This window comes from Macaca fascicularis, chromosome 5 (genome assembly GCF_037993035.2).
Source record: "Macaca fascicularis isolate 582-1 chromosome 5, T2T-MFA8v1.1".
NCBI lineage: Eukaryota > Metazoa > Chordata > Mammalia > Primates > Cercopithecidae > Macaca > Macaca fascicularis.
This window is the reverse complement of record NC_088379.1, coordinates 124,722,151-124,743,948: the sequence shown is the minus strand read 5'-3', so window position 1 is coordinate 124,743,948 and position 21,798 is coordinate 124,722,151. Positions and strand designations below refer to the sequence as shown.

The following is a 21,798-nucleotide window of genomic DNA, read 5'->3' as shown; positions in this document are numbered from 1 at the left end:
ATCAGGGATAAAATGGAAACTCAGGGGAAGAAAATTGCTTGGTGCTAGTCACACATCCTATTAGTAACAAATGCTAAGATTAGAACCCAGGACTCATGGTTGAAAATGCAACCTCTCAATGCTTTGTAATCCCGAGAATTTTTATCAATTAGTAAATCTCCCTTTTATAAGTAGATTGCAGTTTGTTTTGTTGCTATGCAATACATTATATGGGATGGTTTTTAGAGCAAAATGAATGAATTTGATTTAAGGAGATATTTTATGCTCTAGTTTTACTGCAAATTATGAATCCAAGTGCTTCCAAAAGGTTAAATTATCATACACAGGATTACAGTGTGGTAGTCCTTTGTGCTCTCTCAATGATAAAATGAGTGATTTGATAGCCTGGAACTTATTAGTATGATGCGTAGAACTTGCCTTCTCTTTGTTGCCTATCCACCAACAATTTCAGTTAGGAAAAGCTATATAGAATGACTGGAGTGGCCAGATCAAATACAGGACACCCAGTTCATCTTGAATTTTAGATACTACGTATACTGAAAACTTATTCATTATTTATCTGAAACTCATTTTTAGCAGGCTGTCTTTTTTATTTGCTAAATGTAGCAACTCTGGGGATGACTTTTTCTCGAACACATTTATTATACTTCTTTTCAGTACATTGCTTTAGACTTATAAAATGTGACCTGTTTTCAGAGAAACATAGACATGTTGGAATTTAGTTAGTTTTTTTTTTTTTTTAATAGACACTACCCTTAAGAAATAGTCTTTAGAAATAGTGTTTTCACCTTAAGAGAACAGTGTGTGGTCCTTTTATGACCTAGAGGTAAAATATTTTATGTGAACATGTGTCATAAGTCATCTTTCTCTATGCCTTCTCTGCTTGAATTTGACTTTTATTTCCAGATTCAGCTAGATGTTACGGAGTGCCTTCTTCATGGCAAGCACTGATGCTCTGGGAACTTTAATATTCTTAATAGGGTATAGTACCTGGAATAGGAAACCTGGATTTGATTCCTAGTGTTGCCACCAAATAGCAGAATGGGTGTGGTTCAGACATTTAATTAGCTTCATATTTTAGAAAGTAGGTTCATTAATGCCTGCCTCACCAGGTTTAAATAAAATTATGTTTTGTTTTTTTTTTTCAGTAGCACTAATGTGAGTCTTTTTCAAAACCCCCTAGAATTAATAAAAGTAAGGGAAAATAGAGATCCTATCTTAGACCATCAAAGCGATTACCCAGTCAGAACTACCACTGAGGTTTCTGGATTTCCATCTGTTGCTTTCTACTTTTATATTGGACATGTTCACAGTCATCTTTTCCATTACTTATTTGTGTACATTTACCTAACTTCATATGCCAGGAACATCCAATATGTATATAACTTCTGAATACAATATAAACTTTTAAGTTTGAAAGGAAAGATCATGATGATTTTTCTGGAGTTACTCATTATTCTGTCCCTGGCGCCCAACATAGTACCTTGTGGAAATCTCTGTCTTATGAGAATAATTCATTCCAGAAGAAAAAAACAATTAAAGTTAATTCTATCAAAATAGAAAAAAAGTTCATGGGAAGGTTTTGATTAGAGCTTTATCTTGAAAAATAGAACCACAGATTATGAAAATAAGTTTATATTTGAGCTATTAATAATAAAATTGAGATTGTAATGACACTCTGCTAATTCTTAGGATGAAACTCTGCTAATTCTGTTACAATTAATTGTAACAGAGTGTAGCCATAAACAATTATCTTCAGTTCATGTTTGGCTTTTGCAGCAGGATCATAAAGAGAATTTTTTTCCTTAAAATAGTTTTTTGAATTAATATTCGAAGGCTTCATCAGTTTTGCCCAAGGGGCTTTCTTAATTCAGAATATAATTATTTGACTAATATTCTCTTTGTGAGTATCTGCTATGTCATTATCCTTATTGATTGTTTCTTCAGTTGTTAGCTGGTCTTTAATTGGGCATAACTCTTAATTGTCATGGCTTTGTGTAACATTAGAAGGATTCTCCAACATCATTTTATCTATATCTAGAAAATCTATATTGTCTTAGTCCATGCTGGCTGCTATAACAAATAGCTTAGACTGGATAATTTATAAACAGAAATTTTTTGCTCACAGTTTCAGATGCTGGGAAGTCCAAGATCAAGGCACTGGCAGATTCTGGTGGAGGCTTCTTCCTCACAGATGTCAACTTTGATGTGTCCTCACAGAAGGGCAAAAGGAGTAAACAAGCTCCCATAGGCCCTTTATAAGGGCCCTCAATTAGGTGGTTTTTCCACTGATTTAAAGAAATACCCAAGGCTGGGTAGTTTATAAAGAAAAGAGGTTTAATTGGCTCATGGTTCTGCAGGCTTTACAGGAGGCATGGTGTTGGCATCTGCTCAGCTTCTGGGGAGGCCTCAGGAAGCTTTCAATCATATGGAAAGTGAAGGGGAAACCTGCATATCATGTGGTGAGAAAGTTATAGCAAGAGCAGGAGCAAGAATGAGAACAAGGATGGGATGGTGGGAGGTGCCATATACTTTTAAACAACCAACTTTTAAACAAGGATGTGAACTCACACATCATGAAGGGGATGGTGTGAAGCCATTCATGAGGGATCTGCCCCCATAATCCAATTACCTCTCACTAAGCCCCACCTCCAACACTGTGGATTGCATTTCAACATGAGATTTGGAGGGGACATCCAAACTACATCAGGCACTCATCCTATTTATGAGAGCAGAGCGCTCCCAAAGGCCCCACCTCCTTAATACCATCACCTCCAGGGTTAGGGTTCAAGAGATGAATTTTGTAGGGACATACATTTAGACCATAGCATATGTCTTATATAAGAATTTTAATTTCAATTTGCAGGTGATTTGTATTTGCATAGAGACTGAAGTATTTTTTAAAAATCACTGGAGTATAGATATTAGTCTTAAGAGCAAAGGCCCACTTCATTCAGCCATGTAGATTGTGCACTGCAGAACTCCAAGGAATGCTCAAAGGGAAAGATGTGTGAGAAATGATTTAATTTTATTTGTGATTGGTTCATCAGTGATTTTGATGTTATGATAATGTTTTCCTATGCAAGCATGTAATTACAGGGATGCAGATAATCAATAATGTGGTCATGAGAACTCCCTTTCCCTGCCACTGGTGGTTAATACAAATTGTTGATTGACTGAATATGCTACATCTGCTTTTCCTATGTCATTTAATATTGAGTTAATATCTCTAAGAAAATATCCATAAGCAACATTTATGAGACAAATAGAGTAATCACAAACACATAATATAGAATTTTTAGACACTGGCTCTGCTTAAGACATGTGCTGCACCAGGCACTGCAAGGTATACAAGCATACATTAGTCGTGGTCAGTTGTGAGACTTACACATCCAAGGGGTGATGAACAGTAATCGCTAAAACACAATGTTGATTTTCTGTAATAAACACACCAACATTTAGATATTCAAAAGACTGTTGTACCTTTTGATGCTTCAGGAACCTTCATTTATTTATTCATTTATTCCATTCAAGAAATATTTTGAGGACCTACTGTAGGTGATAAGCATTAATCTAAGTACTGGATATGCAGCAGTGAACACGTAGCACTAATGAAATATCTAGTCAGAGGGGATAGATGATATAACAACAGATTGATAAACAAGAAAAATAGCAGATAGTGAGAATTTAAATTATGTAGGATAAGAACATGATGTGTCAGGACCACTTTAGTTGGAGCAGTCAAAGATGACTTATTTGAGCAGGGGATGTAGAAGCTGATCAGCCATGTGCCAATGAGGGGACAGCATCCATCCCAGACAGGGCAGTTAGAGCTTGGTGTGCTTCAGGAGCGCCAAGGATGCTGGCATGGGTGAGAGGAACCTATTTGTAGGGGATTACAAGAGCTCAGGTTTTATTCTCAGTTCCATGAAAAGCCAAGTAGGATAGCTAAGATGTTGACATACTTTGCTAAAAGTTTACTGTGGCTGCTGTGTAGAGAATGGGATTGCAAGGGGGTAAGTATAGGATCAGAGAGAACGGTTAGGGGACTATGGCAACAATCCAACTGAGAGATGGTGGGGTTTGGACCAGGGTGGTAGTAATGGAGATAGAAATAAATAAGCAGATTGGGATATAGGTTTTTGGAAGTCAGGTTGACAGAACTTGACTGCGCAACTGAATGTGAGAGTTGAAGGAAATAGAAATTTAGAGTAATTCCTACGTGTTTGGTTGGACTAACAGTGGAAGTGATGGTCCTCCATATGTGGGAAAACTGGCAGGGAGTAAGATGAAGCAAGGTGAGATGGGTAGGGTCTTAGGAATTCTGTTTTCACCATTTTAAGTTGTCTAGATATCCACGTGGAGTTGTCAAGTAGGCAGTTTAATTTAAAATTCAAAAGAAGATCTCCATTTCCCATTGAGAAGATAAGAAATAAGTTGGGGCTAAGTTTTAGGTTTGTGGCTGAAATGGTTAAAATGTCTATTTTTATATTGATTTAACACTTCAGTAACATGTCCATATTTGAAATCACATCGGATATGTTAACTTAGACATACTGCTTTTTTCCTGTCTTATCTTTTCCAAAACAGTTTTATTTGAAAGCTTCCTATGCATTGTTGGCAGCTTCACATGCAGTTTTAGCATCAGTGTCTTTGGCACTATTAGTGCAATTCTGGGGGCTACATAAGCAAATCCCACAGTGTGTCACCTTCACTTCTAAGGTTTTGAGATACTGAATTATTTTAATTAATGTATGTTGTCCTCACTGGAAATTTTGTCCTAAGTCACAGCATGCATCCAATAAACATTGGGACAATTATATGTTTTTAAAAATCTGTGTAGGTATACGCTTGTGATTTGTACAATACACTTACCTACCACATTGCTTTCATGCTTCTTCAAATTTGTAATACCTCTTTATTAGGAAGTCAGTCAATTCATAAGGCCTGTGAGGTTGTTTTCCTTTAAATTACTCTTTGGATATTTTTTAATTTATTTTTTAATTGATAAGAATTTTATGTATTTAAGGTGTGCAGCACGATGCTTTGGTGTATGTATACATTGTGGAATGGCTAAGTCAAGCTAATTTGTATATGCATTGCTTCATACTTATCTTTTTTTGTGGTGAGAACTCTTAAAATCTTCTCTTTCAGCAATATTTAAATATACATTATTATTAACTATAGTCACCATATTTACAATGGATCTTTTGAACTTATTTCTCCTAAACTTTTTGAAGACTTTTATAACTGTATCCAACTCTTGAAATTATAAGGGAGGTAGCATTTTTATCTTTTCATTTTGACCCGTTACATTCTAGATGGGGTATCATTTCAGAGTAACGTATATTTAACAAATAATACATCATTGTTCAAAATGAAATAATTAGGGGAACATCCCGTAAATGAAAGACTTAGCAAAGACTCAGAAATAAGACAGTGTGTTCTTTTTAAACTCTTTTGTTTTCACTTAATTAATTCATATCATACATATCAGTACACATAATCATGTTTTAATGTCTGCCTAGTGTTCTCTTGTATAAATGTGCCATGATGTATTTAGTCAGCCTTCTACTGGTGATATTAGGTTGCTTCTTATCTTTGCTATGAGAGCAAACAGTACTTACTATATACAGTAAATACCCTTGTATTTCCTTTGTCACATATGTAAAATCTCTGGAACAAAGGGTAGATACATTTAACATTTGTTAGATATTGCCTACTTGGTCCTCCAAAGAAGTAATATCAATTTTTTTTTTTTTTTTTTTTTTTTGAGACGGAGTCTCGCTCTGTCGCCCAGGCTGGAGTGCAGTGGAGCGATCTCAGCTCACTGCAAGCTCCGCCTCCCTGGTTCACGCCATTCTCCTGCCTCAGCTTCCCGAGTAGCTGGACTACAGGCGCCCACCACCACACCCGGCTAATTTTTTGTATTTCTAGTAGAGACGGGGTTTCACTGTGTTCGCCAGGATGGTCTCGATCTCCTGACCTCGGGATCCACCCGCCTTGGCCTCCCAAAGTGCTGGGATTACAGGCGTGAGCCACCGCGCCCGGCTGAAGTAATATCAATTGTTATTACAACCAAAAACATTGGAAAGTGACTACATCCCTATACTATCTCCAAAATAGTACATTGTCTAACTTTTTTATCCTGGCCTTTTGTTTGGTATAAACAGTCAATTATGTCATTGGAGATTTGAGATTACATTGTTTTTTGTATAGGCAAATTATTTGAAATATCCTCAGTTATAGCAAGTTTTTATCTTTTGAAGGTAAGTTTGAGTTTTCAAAAGGGTCATGTCTTATCAGAAGATAGAGAATTAAGTTAGCTGTTACCATAGATTTTTGTTTTTGTTTTTGTTTTATTTGTTCATTTTGGGAAGAGTTAGTGAGAAACAAGGTCTAATTTTTAAATAAAATTAGTATTTTCATTTGGATTATAAATTGTTTCAGAAGTGTTTCAAAAGAAGAGTTCCAAAAATGTCTAGAGTAATGACACCATTAATTGGTGTAAGATTACAGCGTTCTAAGGGGCATTATTTGAATTGAACAACATGCTTTGGATTGTGTATAATCTGGTATGTTTGTTTTAAAAAGTGACCTACTGTGACGGCTTTAGCTCAAATGAGTTGCTTTCATAGGAGGGTACATTAAAAACATAAATGCCTTCAGTTTTCTTGGACTGCATTTTTAAACTTAGATAAAGCCTACTTTAAAATAGTCGTAGATAATCTAGAAAAATAGATCCTTTTTTACCATTATTAAACAAACATTATTGGGATAATATTTACAGAAGTCTGTTTTTCTATACAAGATTAAATTATTTGTCTCTTTCATTACTCCTTCTAAACTTACCTACTTTTGCAATATAGATATAACTATCTAAAATAGGCATAGTAGCAAGCCAAATTTAGACAAATATTTGTTTTAGTTTTCAAATATTTAACTTCAGAACAAGATATGTGTTTTAAACATCAAATTAATGTACATATTTATATTTTCATAAAACTATTGGCAAATTTAGTGTCTTTTACTTTTTAATGTAAGCTAATTTTGAGAGAAGCAGACTTAATGTTTGCTATGCTGCAATCAGATATATAAAATTACGTATATAGAAGTCAGCCTTTATTAAGATGTTCATTAAAGCAATTGTCCTCTATTGTTTTCCAAAATAAAATTGTCTTTTTGTTTTTGAGGGAGAGAGAGTCTCACTTTGTCACCCAGGCTGAAGTGCAGTGGTGCAGTGGTGTGATCATACCTCACTACAGCCTCGAACTCCTGGGCTTAAGCAACCCTCCTGCCTCAGTCTCCCGAGTAGTTAGGGTCATAGGCACATGCTGTCATGCCCAGCTAATTTTTAGATTTTTTCTAGAGACAGGGTCTCACTTAGTTGCCCAGGTTGGTCTCCAACTCCTGGCCTCATGCAATCCTCCCACCTCAGCCTCCCAAGATGGTGGAATTACAGGTGTGAACAACTGTTTCTGGCCAAAATAATATGTCTTAAGTAAACCATCTTGTTTTTATTTTCTATGACATATCAAATTATTGCCTCGTCAGTTTACCATGAGAAGATGTTTAGGAGCTTTCAGGCATAGCACCCTTTCTCTTCAAGTATCTAATGTGTCTGCACGTTCTGTTCTGCAGAGAAATGGTCAATGCTTGGTTTGCTGAGAGAGTTCACACCATCCCTGTGTGCAAGGAAGGTATCAGAGGCCACACGGAATCTTGCTCTTGTCCCTTGCAGCAGAGCCCTCGTGCAGATAACAGTGCCCCTGGAACACCAACGAGGAAAATCTCTGCCTCTGAATTTGACCGGCCTCTTAGACCCATTGTTGTCAAGGATTCTGAGGGAACTGTGAGCTTCCTCTCTGACTCAGAAAAGAAGGAACAGATGCCTCTAACCCCTCCAAGGTTTGATCATGATGAAGGGGACCAGTGCTCAAGACTCTTGGAATTAGTGAAGGATATTTCTAGCCATTTGGATGTCACAGCCTTATGTCACAAAATTTTCTTACATATCCATGGACTCATCTCCGCTGACCGCTATTCCCTGTTCCTTGTCTGTGAAGACAGCTCCAACGACAAGTTTCTTATCAGCCGCCTCTTTGATGTTGCTGAAGGTTCAACACTGGAAGAAGCTTCAAATAACTGTATCCGCTTAGAATGGAACAAAGGCATTGTGGGACATGTAGCAGCACTTGGTGAGCCCTTGAACATCAAAGATGCATATGAGGTAAACAGGGGACCCTGAGAGCAGGACAGGTGCTGGGGAGGGTACTATGGCTGGGGCATTGGATAGCAATCATGAATGGTGGGGGTATTTGAAACTGAGATGTAATAATTTGCATACTTATTTAAAACTGGAATGTAGACTAAGAATTTTCCCATCTTTAATTGCCAGAGTTTCTTCACTGGTGGTTCAGCTGAGGACATGAGCCTTAAGGAAATCTCATCTTGTTTTTCTCCTTAATGATAATTTAATATAGCTCATCTCTTGGTTATATTCTCCCATCTTTTTATCTGATCACTATGCGTATCCCCATCTATGTTATCCCCACATGAACCTCTTAGAATTTTCCTGAGATTCTAAAATGATAGGTGCAAAAACAACAACAAAAAGAACTTATAGTCTCTTTTCATTCATTCATCCAATTAATCATATTCATTCAAAGTCCCATTGATACCAAAGTCTGGTTTTCTTTCCTTCTATCCTCTCTTTCATTTTTTAAACAGATAAACTTACAGATATCTTCAAAAAAGTGGAAATTTTTGCTCTAAAAGTTTTCAATGGAAAGATTTGTTATTTCTTCACCTTTTGCTATACCTATGCACAAGTCTTTAATTAAGGGCTTAAAGGTTACACTGTAAGATTCTTCAAATTTCCCATTTAAAATAATCCCTTTTATTAATGGAATTTTAGTTTTAAAACCAAACGTCTTAACTGAATGGCACTTTATATGTTTATGAGGTATCTTACAGCATCTTGATAGAACAATTGTTCTAGCTTTCTACTGTGTGGTACACTATAAAGATTCAGTAGTAATTCTGGCTCAATTCATTTAATTCAGAGAGTCATAGCTGTTTTATTGTGTTCCTGGTGCCTTATAGTGCCTGGCACATAGGGCTTACTAAATATTGGTTGAATTAAAATAATAGTACATGCAATAGATAAATAGCATAGAGAGTAGGTCATAACAGATGCCAAGAAAAATGTGATAAGGTTCAGAGAAGCAGGATAGGACATCTAGTGGGAAAGATGGAGGAAGATTTTTTTTTTTTTTTTTTTTTTTTTTTTTTTTTTTTTGGAGATGGAGTCTCACTCTGCTACCCAGGCTGGAGTGCAGTGACGCAATCTCGACTCACTACAACCTTTGCCTCCCAGATTCAAGCGATTCTTCTATCTCAGCCTCCCGAGTAGCTGGGATTACAGACATCTGCCACCACGCCCAGCTAATTTTTGTATTTTTAGTAGAGATGGAGTTTCACCATGTTGGCCAGGCTGGTCTCGAACTCCTGACCTCAGGTGATCCTCCCGTCTCAGCCTCCCAAAGTGCTGGGATTACAGGCATGAGCCACCGTACCCGGCCAGAGGAAGATTTCTCTGAGGGAGCAATGTCTGATACAGATCCTGGAAAATTTGAATAAATTGAATAAATTGAGATTTGTGCATGGTGAGATCCAGAGGTAAAGAGAAGTTAGAAGAGATAGGAAAGTAGGACCATGTAAATGTGTAGATAAGAATCTGGACATGAAGGAGCTGTGGGAGCACAGCCAGGAAATTACTGAGATCTTGAATGCCAAGCTGAGGAATATATATTTGGTTTAGAAACATGAGGAGTAACTGAAGATGTTTTGAAAGGGGAACGAGTGTGATTTAAATTATGCTTTGGAAGGATTAATTTTACAGTAGTCATAAAATGAATTAGAGGGGGAAATGCTACAAGTTGGGAGGATAGAAGATTATCTTAATAGTCTAAGTATGAGGAAGTAAGGACCTTAACAAGGACCCTGACCTTAAAGATCAAAAGGAAGGAATGGATTTCAGATGAAGAAGTATTAGGTTGGTGCAAAAGTAATTGGCATTACTTTAAATGGCAAAACCATGATTACTTTTGCACCAACCTAATAGAATCTGCTGAACTTGGCAGCTAATAGGAGATGCAAGTGAAGGGGAAAGAGGAATTGAAGATGACCAGGTTTTGAAGTTCGGTAAATGAATAATGGTACTAGTAGTGGGTAATACCGAAGGCCGGGATTTGGGGTGCGATAGTTCATCTAGGTTAAGTCCTGAAATGTTTCTTCAGAATCCATTCTGTATAAGCAATGCATTCAATTTTGATTCTCTTGGAAAAATTTACTAGTCTTCATAGAATATCTCCATGACCTCTTTGAGCTCCATAGTAACTTCACACTGTAGCAGATTCCAAGAAGGGTATTAAGGACACAGCTGAAGGATTGCTGCCAAGTTTGCAGAATCCCCTTCCTGTCTTAAGTGACAGCTGGGTATCCACTTTTCAATGGCACTATGGTCCCATGAGTACAGTAGGATCGTAAATATTCTCCAGCTTTGTTGAGAAAGCCTTTATTTGTCTTCATGGTCCTAAATGTCTCCAGCCCTGCGAATTCGTCACTTACATGCATTTTATTTAATCTGCCTACCATCTTCAAAGTTTTGACAATATCTTTTCTGTTTGGCATTTGATAATGATTTAATTCTTGTACTATTGTTTAAAACAGCTAATGTCCTTGATTTGCATGGCTCCTGGGGTGATGCCTCTTAGCCTGTGGATTTCTCATGTTGCTACTTCAGCTTTGGTACCCTTGATCTGTATTTATGGTAGCCTTGCAGGAGTTATTTCATGTCCCAAGAATTTCATTAGAACTTGTGGAGGTTGATGTGTGATCTAATATACATTGCGATCTAATTTATATTGGTATTAGCAGTGGAAGTCAGTTGGCTAATGGATAATTTATTACTAAGCACAATCCATAATTTGAATAATTAAAATACTGTGTTTTTTGAAAGTAGTCAGGATATGAAAATATATTCTAATGTTTTCTGAGTCCTAGCTCTTTAAGCATGCATCTGTAAAAATGACACTGTATGGCAGTATTTCTTAAGCTTATTTGACCATAGACCACTTTAAAGGATGTAATGTCACCGTGGGAAACCAAGAGAGGTGTCTGTGAAACAGAATAACACTCAGATTGATGCTGAGAATTTTTTTAAAAGTCTCATAAAGTTAATTATAAGAAATGACGTATATTTAGTTCACTTTTGAAACTTTGTAACAGAAAATGATATTAAGTGTTATAAATTTGAAAAATTCTATTGTTTTATTAGTGATAAGATAACATATTCATATATTTAAAATACAAGGCAAGATCCACTACTCAGACCAGTGATTCTCATGTAGACCATAAATACCAATGAAAAGATTAGTTGGTAAATGCTACACGTACATTGATGTTCAGTCACAAATGGTCTCATGCATCAGCCCACCATCATGCAACTACCCTGAATGTGCCACACCATATATGTATGTATTTATTTATTTAGTTATTTTAAGCCGAAGTCTCACTGTGTTGCTCAGGTTGGAGTCCTGGATTAGGTGATCCACTCACTTCAACTGCACGAGAAGTGGGCTATGGTCCTGAGTAGGTGGGACTACAGGTGCATGCCACTGCAACCGGCTTGGCATGGCATTTATGAATAAGAAGGAGATATTAACACATTTATTAATAAAATATTCACACTTATACTAAGAAGCTATTAATAGTAAGATGTATAATCAGAACTACTAAATAAATGTGCTTGGTATTTTCCTTTTATAGGAAAACCAGATAACATCCAGTAACTACACAGGATTGCCCTGAACCCCGTTCCATGTCCCAAGGAAGTCTTAAACCTTCCCATGATTTCTATGCCTTAAGGATTTACATTGTCAAAACATCTCTCCTTCTCCCAAGTCAAAACTCAGACTCATGTGCTGTTTCCACTCCAGGACAGACACTCCATGTGAACCATGATTTCTAGAGAGAAAACTTGGAGGGTTTTAGGGAAGGGTCAAATTGCCACTTATGTGGCTATGACCATGTAGCTATTATTCCTTCCTTCCCCACTTCATCTTTCCCTTTCATTTTTTTTTTCTCCAGAGAAACAAATTTTCACCTTCTCTCACCATGCGGGACTCACTTTCTACTTCAACTATTTATCAATATATTTTTCTAAAGAAATACAAACTGTTTCAACTGAATTTCAGATGATTATTTCCAGATGAATTTTAGAAGAAAAAGAAAACCCCTAGCAATTGTTGTAATTTAGACAAACCTCCTAATCAAGGTGTAACTGTGCCACTGGAAACACAGTTTGGGAACTGCTGTGTCTATGCTTGTTCAATGTTTCAGGCATTGTCTTAAAAATTCCACTCTGTGGAAGAAAACCAGCCTTATAATTCGTCAAGTCATCTGTGTTGTTTCCTTTTTTAAATTTTCTGTTATTTTTATTTTGGTATAATTTTAAACTCACAGAAAAGTTGCAAGACCAGTATAAGAAACTACCATATACCCTTTACCCAGATTCTCCAGTTATTTTTTTCCCCCATTTGCTTTATCGTTTCCTCTCTTTCGCTCGATAATGCATATAAGTAATATATGCTTATTATTTCTGAATGATTTAATAAGCTAAAGATATGTTTTTACTAAATAGTTCAGTGTATATTTTCTAATAAGAATATTCTCTAACCCAGTCATAATAAAATTATCAAAATCAGGAAATTTTATATTGATACAATACTATTATCTAATCTGATACAAGACTATTAGCAGTCTACAGTCAAAATTTCATCAGTTGTCCCATCCCATTAATAAGCTTTAGAGTTATTTTCCCCCAATCCAGGATATTTTTCAGGATCCCATATTGCACATAGTTGTAATGTCTCTTTAGTCTCCTCTCCGTTTGAAACAGTTTCTCAGCATTTCTTTATCTTTTTAAATTTAGACATTGTTGAAGGGTACAGGCCTGTTATTTTGTAGAATGTCCTTCACAAATAGATTCAAGCTAGGCCCTTTTAGCTGGAATACCATATATGTTAATATTGACACCTTAACTAAGCAACAACTAATTAATTCTCCTGTTCTTTGACACTGCAACCCAATTCAACCCAATTCAGTTCTGATTCTTAACTTCATGGAGTTAGCACTGACCCTACATGTTAAGGGCTCAATCCCACAAGCCTGCCCCAGCTTTAGACGTCAGCCACAAGTGGGATCCCTAGGCTGCCACACTTCTTCCAGACTGACTACCAATTCAAGGGTTCTAGTGACCCCCGCTTAGGTTCAGTAATTAGATAGAATGACTCACAGAACTCAAGAAAGCACTACACTTATGACTACAGTTTTATTAAAAGGTTACATACAACTCAGGAGCAGCCAAATGGAAGAGATGCATAGAGCAAGGTATGGGAGGTGGTGGCGGGTGGGGTGGTGCGCAGAGCTTCTGTGCCTTCTCCAGAATGCCAGCATCCCAGCACATCAGTATGTTCACCAGAAGCTCCCCTAAACCTCCTTGTTCTGAACTTTTTAATTGAGGCTTTATTATGTAGGTGTAATTGATTATATTACTGGTCATTGGTGAGTGGATTCAATCTCCAGCCGGTCTCCCCTCTCCAGAGGTTGGGAGTGGGACTGGAAGTTTTAAACCTCTAATCACAAGGTTGGGTTTTCTGGTTCCCACCCCTAATCCTGAAGCCTTCTAGGGCTCACCTCATTAGTGTGAATTCGGGTATGGTTGAAAAGGGCTTGTTGCAAATATGGAATTACACTAGCATCACTCAAGAAATTCCGTGGCCTTTAGGAGGTCTGTGTCAGGAACTGGGAACAAAGATCAGAAACATGTTTAATTATACCACACACCTTCTTAATGTATCTTATAAGGAGGCATATTTATGTGATGTAAGTGTTGATGATGTTAAATTTGATAACTTTTTAAAAGTGATATCCACCAGGTTTCTCCGATAGTTTTTCCCATTGTAATTAATAAGTATCATACGGGCAGATGCTTTGAGACTGTGTAAATACTCTGTTCATCAACCTACTGACCAGTTTTAGCATCCACTGATTTTCCAACCCCATCATACCTCTTATATTTGTTAGCTGAAATTCTAATGTAAGGGAGAGTTTTGCCTTCTCCTTCATTCATGCATTCACATCATTATGGACTCATGGTTTAATATTTTATTTAGTCAATTATATTTTTATTATCTTTATGCTGATGCTCCAATTATAACAAATTTGCTGAGTCCTGTGTATTTTTGTTATGTCCTCATTACTTTTGGGGCATTTTTTTCACTTTCTGGCTAATCAGAATGTTTGAGGCCTATCTTACACTTTCCCTGCCCTAGCCCTAGAATCATTCTTTTTTACCAAGAAGCCCTGGTTTCTTTTAGTGGGGGGAATGGTATTAAGAAACCAAAATTAAGGCACTAGATGCGCTCATTTCTGCTGGTATATTAGCAGACAGAGCTAGGAAAATAACATATAAATATACATATACATCTATATTTATTTATCTATCTACTTATTATAGTAAAAACAATTGAATTCATACTGATACTTCCAATTTCATCTGATAACTAAAGATGCATTATTTTTCTTCTTTTTTTCTTCTGTTGGGTGTTTCGTTCTCCAAAAATGAAAGACTAGGCTTCCTTATTCTATATATATATATATATATATATACACTCATGTGTTCAAGCCACGTTTCTAGCTCTTTCTAGATTTTAGTATCTTTCTCTTTAGACTACAGAATTTCCTTTCGCACTTCTTATAGTACATACAGTGCTGACAAATACTGTCAGTTTTAGTTTATATGAAAATGCCTTCATTTTTCCTATATTCTTGAAGGATATTTTCACTGGATAGATGAACCACTATCAGTTGATAGTAGTTTTCTTTCAATATTTTAAAAAAGAGTTTTCTCATTTTTTCCTTGTCTTCATTTTTCTCAGGAGAGGTCAGCCATCCTTTGTATCGTTTTCAACTTATATGTTTCACCCTACATATCATTTTCACACCATGTGTGTAAGCTTAAATTTTTCATCAATTTGGGAAATTTTTCTTTATAAATCTTTAAATATTTTTCAGCTTCATTATCTTTGGGACCCCAAATTGTGTGTGTGTGTGTGTGTTTGTGTGTGTGTATACACACACACTTGATAGTATCCTAAAAGACACTGAAACTTTGTTAATGTTTTATGGTTTGTTTTCTTTTTCCTTTCAATCCTTCTGTTGATCAACTTTCTGTTGATCTGTCTTCAGGATCATTGACTCTTCAGCTGTTTTCAGTGGGCTGTTAAATGTATTAATGAACTTGGTGTTTTATACACTATACTTTTCAGTTCTAGAATTTTCATTTGACTATTTTAATAGTTTTTTCTTTCCTTGAAGAGATTCCCATCTCTGCAAATAAGTTACTACTATATTTTTCTTTAAATCCCTGCATTAATTTTTAATAGCTGCTTTAATGTCCTTATCTGTGAAGTCCAACATGTGAATCATCTTGGGGTCATTTTTTATTGACTACTTTTTCTATTTACTATGGGTTTCATTTTCCTGTTTCTTTACATATGTGGTGATTTTTGTATTGTCTGCTGATCATAGTCTGTTTCACTACATTTGGATTATATCCTCTTCCTTTAAAAAAGGGATGAGATTTGTTCGGGCAGGCAGTAAAATTACTGGCAGATTATTTTGATCCTGTCAGGCTTGGTCTTATTATTTGTTAGAGTGGATCTATTCTAGTTTTGAATTTAGTCTTAGGGAATACCCACAACTATATGGTATAGTTCTTACTCCTAAGGAGTGGTCTTTCCCTGTCTCAATGCCTGAGCTGCTGAATGAATTCTCTACTCTGGCTGGGCTGGAACTCCATTGTCTCCAAACACTTCACTAATTGATGTCACATTCAGTTTTTAGCCTTCAGCAGGTAATTTTTGCTAGTCCTTTAGGGTTTTTGCACTATACCTGCCCAAAGTGACTAGAAACTCAGTATCTTTTGGTCACCGCTTCCAAACCATCTTCCTTCCAACCCCCCAGCACAGCCCCTGTGCTTTACACTTTCCAACCACTTCAGAAGTTTGGAGCTCCATTCAGTTCTGTTTCAAAGTGTTGCCCTCATTGGGTAGCATCTGCCTTCTCTAAAGTAGGAAAATGCCCTCAGGCAGAAAGCCAGAATGTTGAACGGCAATGACGTATGTTGTCTTTCTCTTTGCTCTGCCCATGGCTTTGTTGTCTTGTATTTTGTCTAGTCTTACAGTTGTCTTCAGCAGGAAGGAATTCTGGTACCTGATACATTGTTATGGCAAGTGGACATCCAAGGCTTGTGTTCTTTCATACTGTCATGTTCTTATAAACAAATGGTGAAAGGAATAATCACAATGATTGTAGTGTTCCATTTTTTTCTTTGGTGTTTACTGGACCTAGAGGGGTTAGAACTCCTTTACGTATATTGTCTTTGCACTGAGTACATTATTATTAAAGGAAAACTCCTTGAGATGCCAGGAGTTTGGAACTTCACCTCAAATGAAATTTGAAGGATGTATTTATTCCCACCCACTTCACTGGAGAGTGAAATTCAGAACTGCTGTTGATTTTAAACTAACAGTAGACACAAAAATGATGTGAAAGTCCTACTAATTTTAATCTGTCAAACTCTACTGCTTTGATTAGGTAGTTGGGTTAAATCTGCTTTATAAATTGTCTCATAATTCAAATGTTTATTAACAAAGTAAAACTGAGGATGTATTTTTATTCATGTTTTACTTATTGGTTTGTAAAACAATTCACTATATGTCAATAATTTTTCACTTCTTTAATTCATCAACATCATTATCTTGTCTGCTTTCTTTAGACAATATCTAAAGATAAAATAAGAATTTTATTAGGAAGATTCAGCTAAGGATTTTCTTTGCATCTCAATTCATATAACTTTGAGCATGTTTGCAGAAAAAGCAAAAATGTAGTAGTGTTTATAATATAAAATATTTATGCTGATTTTTCACCATTTTACAGCTTTTCTTTTGAAATTATCTTTAAGCTAAGTTGGGCCCTCTCAGGAGAAAATTGGCCTCATTTCTGACCCCAATTGATGCAATCTAGTGTAATCACTTACTTCATTCACGGCTTTACTGTGACTAATTTATTTTTTATTTTTTAAAAAAGAAATGACCTTCAAAGCTCATCAGAAGATGAGCTTTTCCAGTGTAGATATTCCATATTCTCTGAAGGGAATTCCAACTGCGTAGTTTTTGGAGCAGTGATGCTATTATTAGATTGAGTATGTAACTCCCCAAGGCTATCGCTTTGAAGGGAACAGCACTCATTCAGATGTTTATGTCCTGGAATGCTTGTTTCCATTCCACTCTTACCTCATGTTAGTTGTAGCTATTGATTTCCTCTACTTCGGTTTTCCCTTTACTGACAAGATTTGCTTTAAACTATATGGTAAGGTAAAAATGATATCATTTGATAACCGTGGTATTATTTGTTAATGAATTCCTTCATTGATTTAACACATGCTTTTGATTAAGTTCCTGTGCTAGGAATACAGTAATGAACAAAAAAAAGAAAAAGAAAAAACCCTCATAGAGTTTACAGCCTAATTTTAGATCTTCCCAATCTAAAGTGTAATGGACAATTAAACTTTACCTTTATTTCTTTAATTCATACTTAGAAATTTAACACCTCAAAAATCCTTTATGATTATTGGATGTGTATAATGTGCCTTGTAAAAGGGGAAATTCAAAAGATTAAAGGATTGTTTACAATCTGACTCAATCAGATTGTGTGTATATATATATGTATAATTTAAATTCTTATGAATACTTGAGATAGAAGTACTGAGGAACTGTAAAACAGCCCTTACAAGGGAAGTAAAGTCATTTATTGAAAAGGTTGTTCTGGAGGCACAATAGAATCAGGTTGTGAGATGATATTACAGAGGTGGAGAGATGCCACTTTTTCCTGAATTTAAGTACAGCTATCTAAAGTGGTTAATATTTTGAATTTTCTTTATTTCTGAACCTTTGTTCGAGTCTGTATTTTTTTCTCTTAAACACTAGCTGCTTATAAAAAAGCTCAGCAACTTAAATGTATCTTTGTCAAATATAATATGTACTTACATGATGATGCCTTTCACAACAATAAAATTGTTACTCGGAGTAACAAGGTAAGTCCAAGGTTAGATTTCTCTAATCTAATAAATCAGAAAAATCAAATCAATCTTTGAACAGGTCAGTCATTAAATTGAATTTCTTTTTCCATACTAGGATCCTCGGTTCAATGCAGAAGTTGACCAAATTACAGGCTACAAGACACAAAGCATTCTTTGTATGCCAATTAAGAATCATAGGGAAGAGGTAAGCCAATTTTCCATTTTATAAAAGGTCATTGGAAATATTTTTCTTTTTGAAAAATATTTTGTATTTACTTTGCATATACATGAAATAATGCTTTAGTGATAAATTATCTATAAAGTTCTTAAATGTTCTGCTTGATATTTTTTAATTTAGATTTTTAGTTACAGGGCCTAATTCTGATTATTACTTTACTATGGCCATTTACTTAGAAATAAATTTTATGCATGTCATATTCTACCTCCTCTCTTCCTGAAGGCCTTATTCTATCTTAAGATATGTAATTATGGCTGTGATTAGAATCAATTCATTGCATATTATGTTTTAGGAGTATGAGTAATATTCATAAATGATCATCCAACTACAGTGGTCATTAACTGATTTCATTCAAATTGAGATTTTGAAAAAATGGAAATCATAGCTAACTCTAATTATGTAAATTTCAATTTGAAATTTTAACAGGCAAATGAAAATATGTTAGTTTATATTTCACCTAACTAGAAGATTTGGATTCTGTTATCACTGAGTTCCCTCTTCATTTTACACTTATTTGGAAAAAAAGAGTTAATAAATTATCAGTTAAACTGAATATTTCGATTGCGCATTCTCAATCCTGACTGTGTATTACAACCAACTGGAAAAGTCTAAAAGATTACCAATTGTATTAATTGGGGTTCTCCACAGAAACAGAATCAATAGGATATATGTAGACATATGAGGGGATTTATTTATGAAAATTAGCTTGTGCAATTATGGAGACCAAGAGGTCCCACAATCCGCCATCTTCAAGCTGGAGAACCAGGAAAGCCTTTGGTGTAATTCAGTCTGAGGCTGAAGATCTGAGAAACTGGGAGGTTTGCTGGTGTGAGTCCTAGAGTCCAAGGATCTGAGTATTTGAAGTTCTGTTGTCTCAGAGGAGGGAGAGGATGGATGTCCCAGCTTCCGAAGAGAGAGCAGAATATTCTCTTCCTCTGCCTTTTTGTTCTGTCTGGGCGCTCAATCAGTGGATTGGATGTTCCCCCCCTACATTGGTGAGGGAGAATCTTTTTCACTCAGTATACTGATGCAAATGCTAATCTCTTCTGGGAACACCCTCACAGACACACATGGAAATGTTTTACCAGTTATCTGGGTATAGCATTTAAAAATTCTAATGCCGAGGTTTCACCTTAAATCAGAATCTCAGGGATTGGGACCCAGGTATTAGTATTTGTTAAAGCTCCCAAATGACTGCAATGTATGGCCAAGGTTGAGAACCACTGTCAATCATATTAGAAGTATTTGATGCTTCTACTTGATTTATATTCAAATTCTGATGTTTATTCTCCCTCCTCCATCTAGTCTCTTACCAAACCCCATTGATTTTTTTCACTAGAATGTTTCTGATTTCAGTATTTTTTTGTTTTTATTTGTGCTACCTGCATGCACCATGATTCAGATTTTGAAGTAATTCAGATTTTGAAGTTCTTGTAAGGTGTTTCTATCCTTGCAGTCAATTTCCCTTTAGTCCATTCTACATATCACTGCCCTGGGAATTTGCCTAAAACACAACTTTCTAAATCAGTGTTAGGTGTTGTGCGTAGGAATCACCTGGGGATTTTGTTAAAATGCAGATTCTGCACTCCAGTCTGGGCGACAAAGCGAGACTCTGTCTCAACAACAACAAAAAAAAAAAAAAAAAAAAAATGCAGATTCTGAATTCAGTAGGTCTGGGTAGAACCTGAGATTCTTTTTTAACAAGTACCAAGTTGATGATTACCTGGGTCTACTGATCACAATTTGATTAACAAGGCCCTAAGTCAGTTACTTTTCAGTAGTCATTCTCAGTGCCTTAGAGTTACCACATGGTTTCTTAAAAAGTGTAGTTCCAGCAGTAGTAACTAAAAATGCCTGCAGCAATGACATAATATGAGATTAATTAATTAGTTTAATTAACTCAGTATGTGAATGAATATATAAAATTGAAAAGGCCATACATGGACTGATGATTATAGTGTTACTAATGTGGTTGCCAGGTATATCAAATTTTTAAAAAGTTGTGTCCCATGCGTTATTTGGGACATCATTGTACTAATAAATTATTTGTTGTTTATCTGAACTCAAATCCAACTCAAATTTATTTGGCAGGCCTAGTTATAAACCACAGACTATGATTCTGTACACTTAGGAAGACAGTGTTCAGCTTTTAGTTATTAAGGGTACTTTAAAATCGTGAACCCCAAAACAGCTTTGTACTGGCAAACAGATTCAGCCTGAATTATGCCCTGATTAAGCTTCTCTTCTAGATACTGTGAACAATTTCTCCAACAATCAGGATTGGGGGAACTGATGAGAATGCAACAGAATCACTAGGAAGAAGTGAATAGGATGGCCCCTTCTACAGAAAGTATTCTCAGGATATACATTCTTCCACATTATAACTGCTGGTGAGGATGATTTAAATTAAATAAAAAATAAAAAATAAAAACACAGCTATATTGAGATATAATTTACATACTGACATGGTTTGTCTGTGTCCCCACCCAAAATCTCACCTTGAATTACAATCCCCATAATCCCCACATATCAAGGGCGGGACCAGGTGGAAGTAATTGTATCATGTGGGCGTTTTCCCCCATGCTGTTCATGATAGTGAGTCTCATGAGATCTGATGGTTTTATAAGCTTCTGGCATTTCCCCTACTTGTACTCACACTATCCTGCCGCCCTGTGAAGGTGTCTGCTTCTCTTTTGCCTTCTGCCATGATTGTAAGTTTCCTGGGGCCTCCCCAGCAATGAAGAACTGTATGTCAATTAAACCTCTTTCCTTTATAAATTACCCAATCTCAGGTATTTCTTCATAGCAGTGTGAGAACAGACTAACACACATATAATACAATTTACTCAGCTTAAGTGTACAGTTTGATGAATTTGAGATATGTATATTCGATCATGTAACCACCACTGCAATCAAGACATAGAATGTTTCTGTCACCTCAGATGTTCCCCTGTACCCTTTTGCAGTTGATTTCCTCCTCCTCCCTTAACCCACAGCTCCTGACAAGCACTGATCTGCTTTTTGTCACTATTGTTTTGCTTTTCTAGAATGTCATTTAAATGGAATCGTACAGTATGTGGTCTTTTGTATCTAGCTTCTTTCACTTAGCCTAATTGGTGTGAGATTCAGCCCTACCGTTGAATGTATCAATAGTTTGTACCTTTTTATTGCTGAGTGATTTATTCCATGGTATGGATATACTACAATTTGTTTATGCATTCATCAGTTGATAAACATTTCAGTTATTTCCAGTTTGTGTCTATTATTAAAAAAAAAAAAAGCTGCTGTCAGTGTTTGCATACAGACCTTTGTGTGGACTTACGCTTTCACATCTTTTGGATAGGAGGGCAAT

The 21,798-nt window shown here is 36.0% G+C and overlaps 1 protein-coding gene across 7 annotated transcripts in view; it reads left to right on the top strand.

Moving 5' to 3' along the window:
• PDE5A (phosphodiesterase 5A) overlaps nt 1-21,798 on the top strand; it is a 129,569-nt gene that overhangs the window by 13,692 nt on the left and 94,079 nt on the right. For all 7 annotated transcript variants that reach the window (XR_012435039.1, XR_012435038.1, XM_065545426.1 and 4 more), the window contains exons 2-3: nt 7,642-8,230; nt 18,324-18,413. Coding sequence is in view for 5 of the 7 variants with exons in the window: in XM_065545426.1 (XP_065401498.1) it covers nt 7,642-8,230; nt 18,324-18,413 (679 nt within the window). In the remaining 2 variants the exon portion in view is untranslated. The remainder of the gene's footprint in view (nt 1-7,641; nt 8,231-18,323; nt 18,414-21,798) is intronic.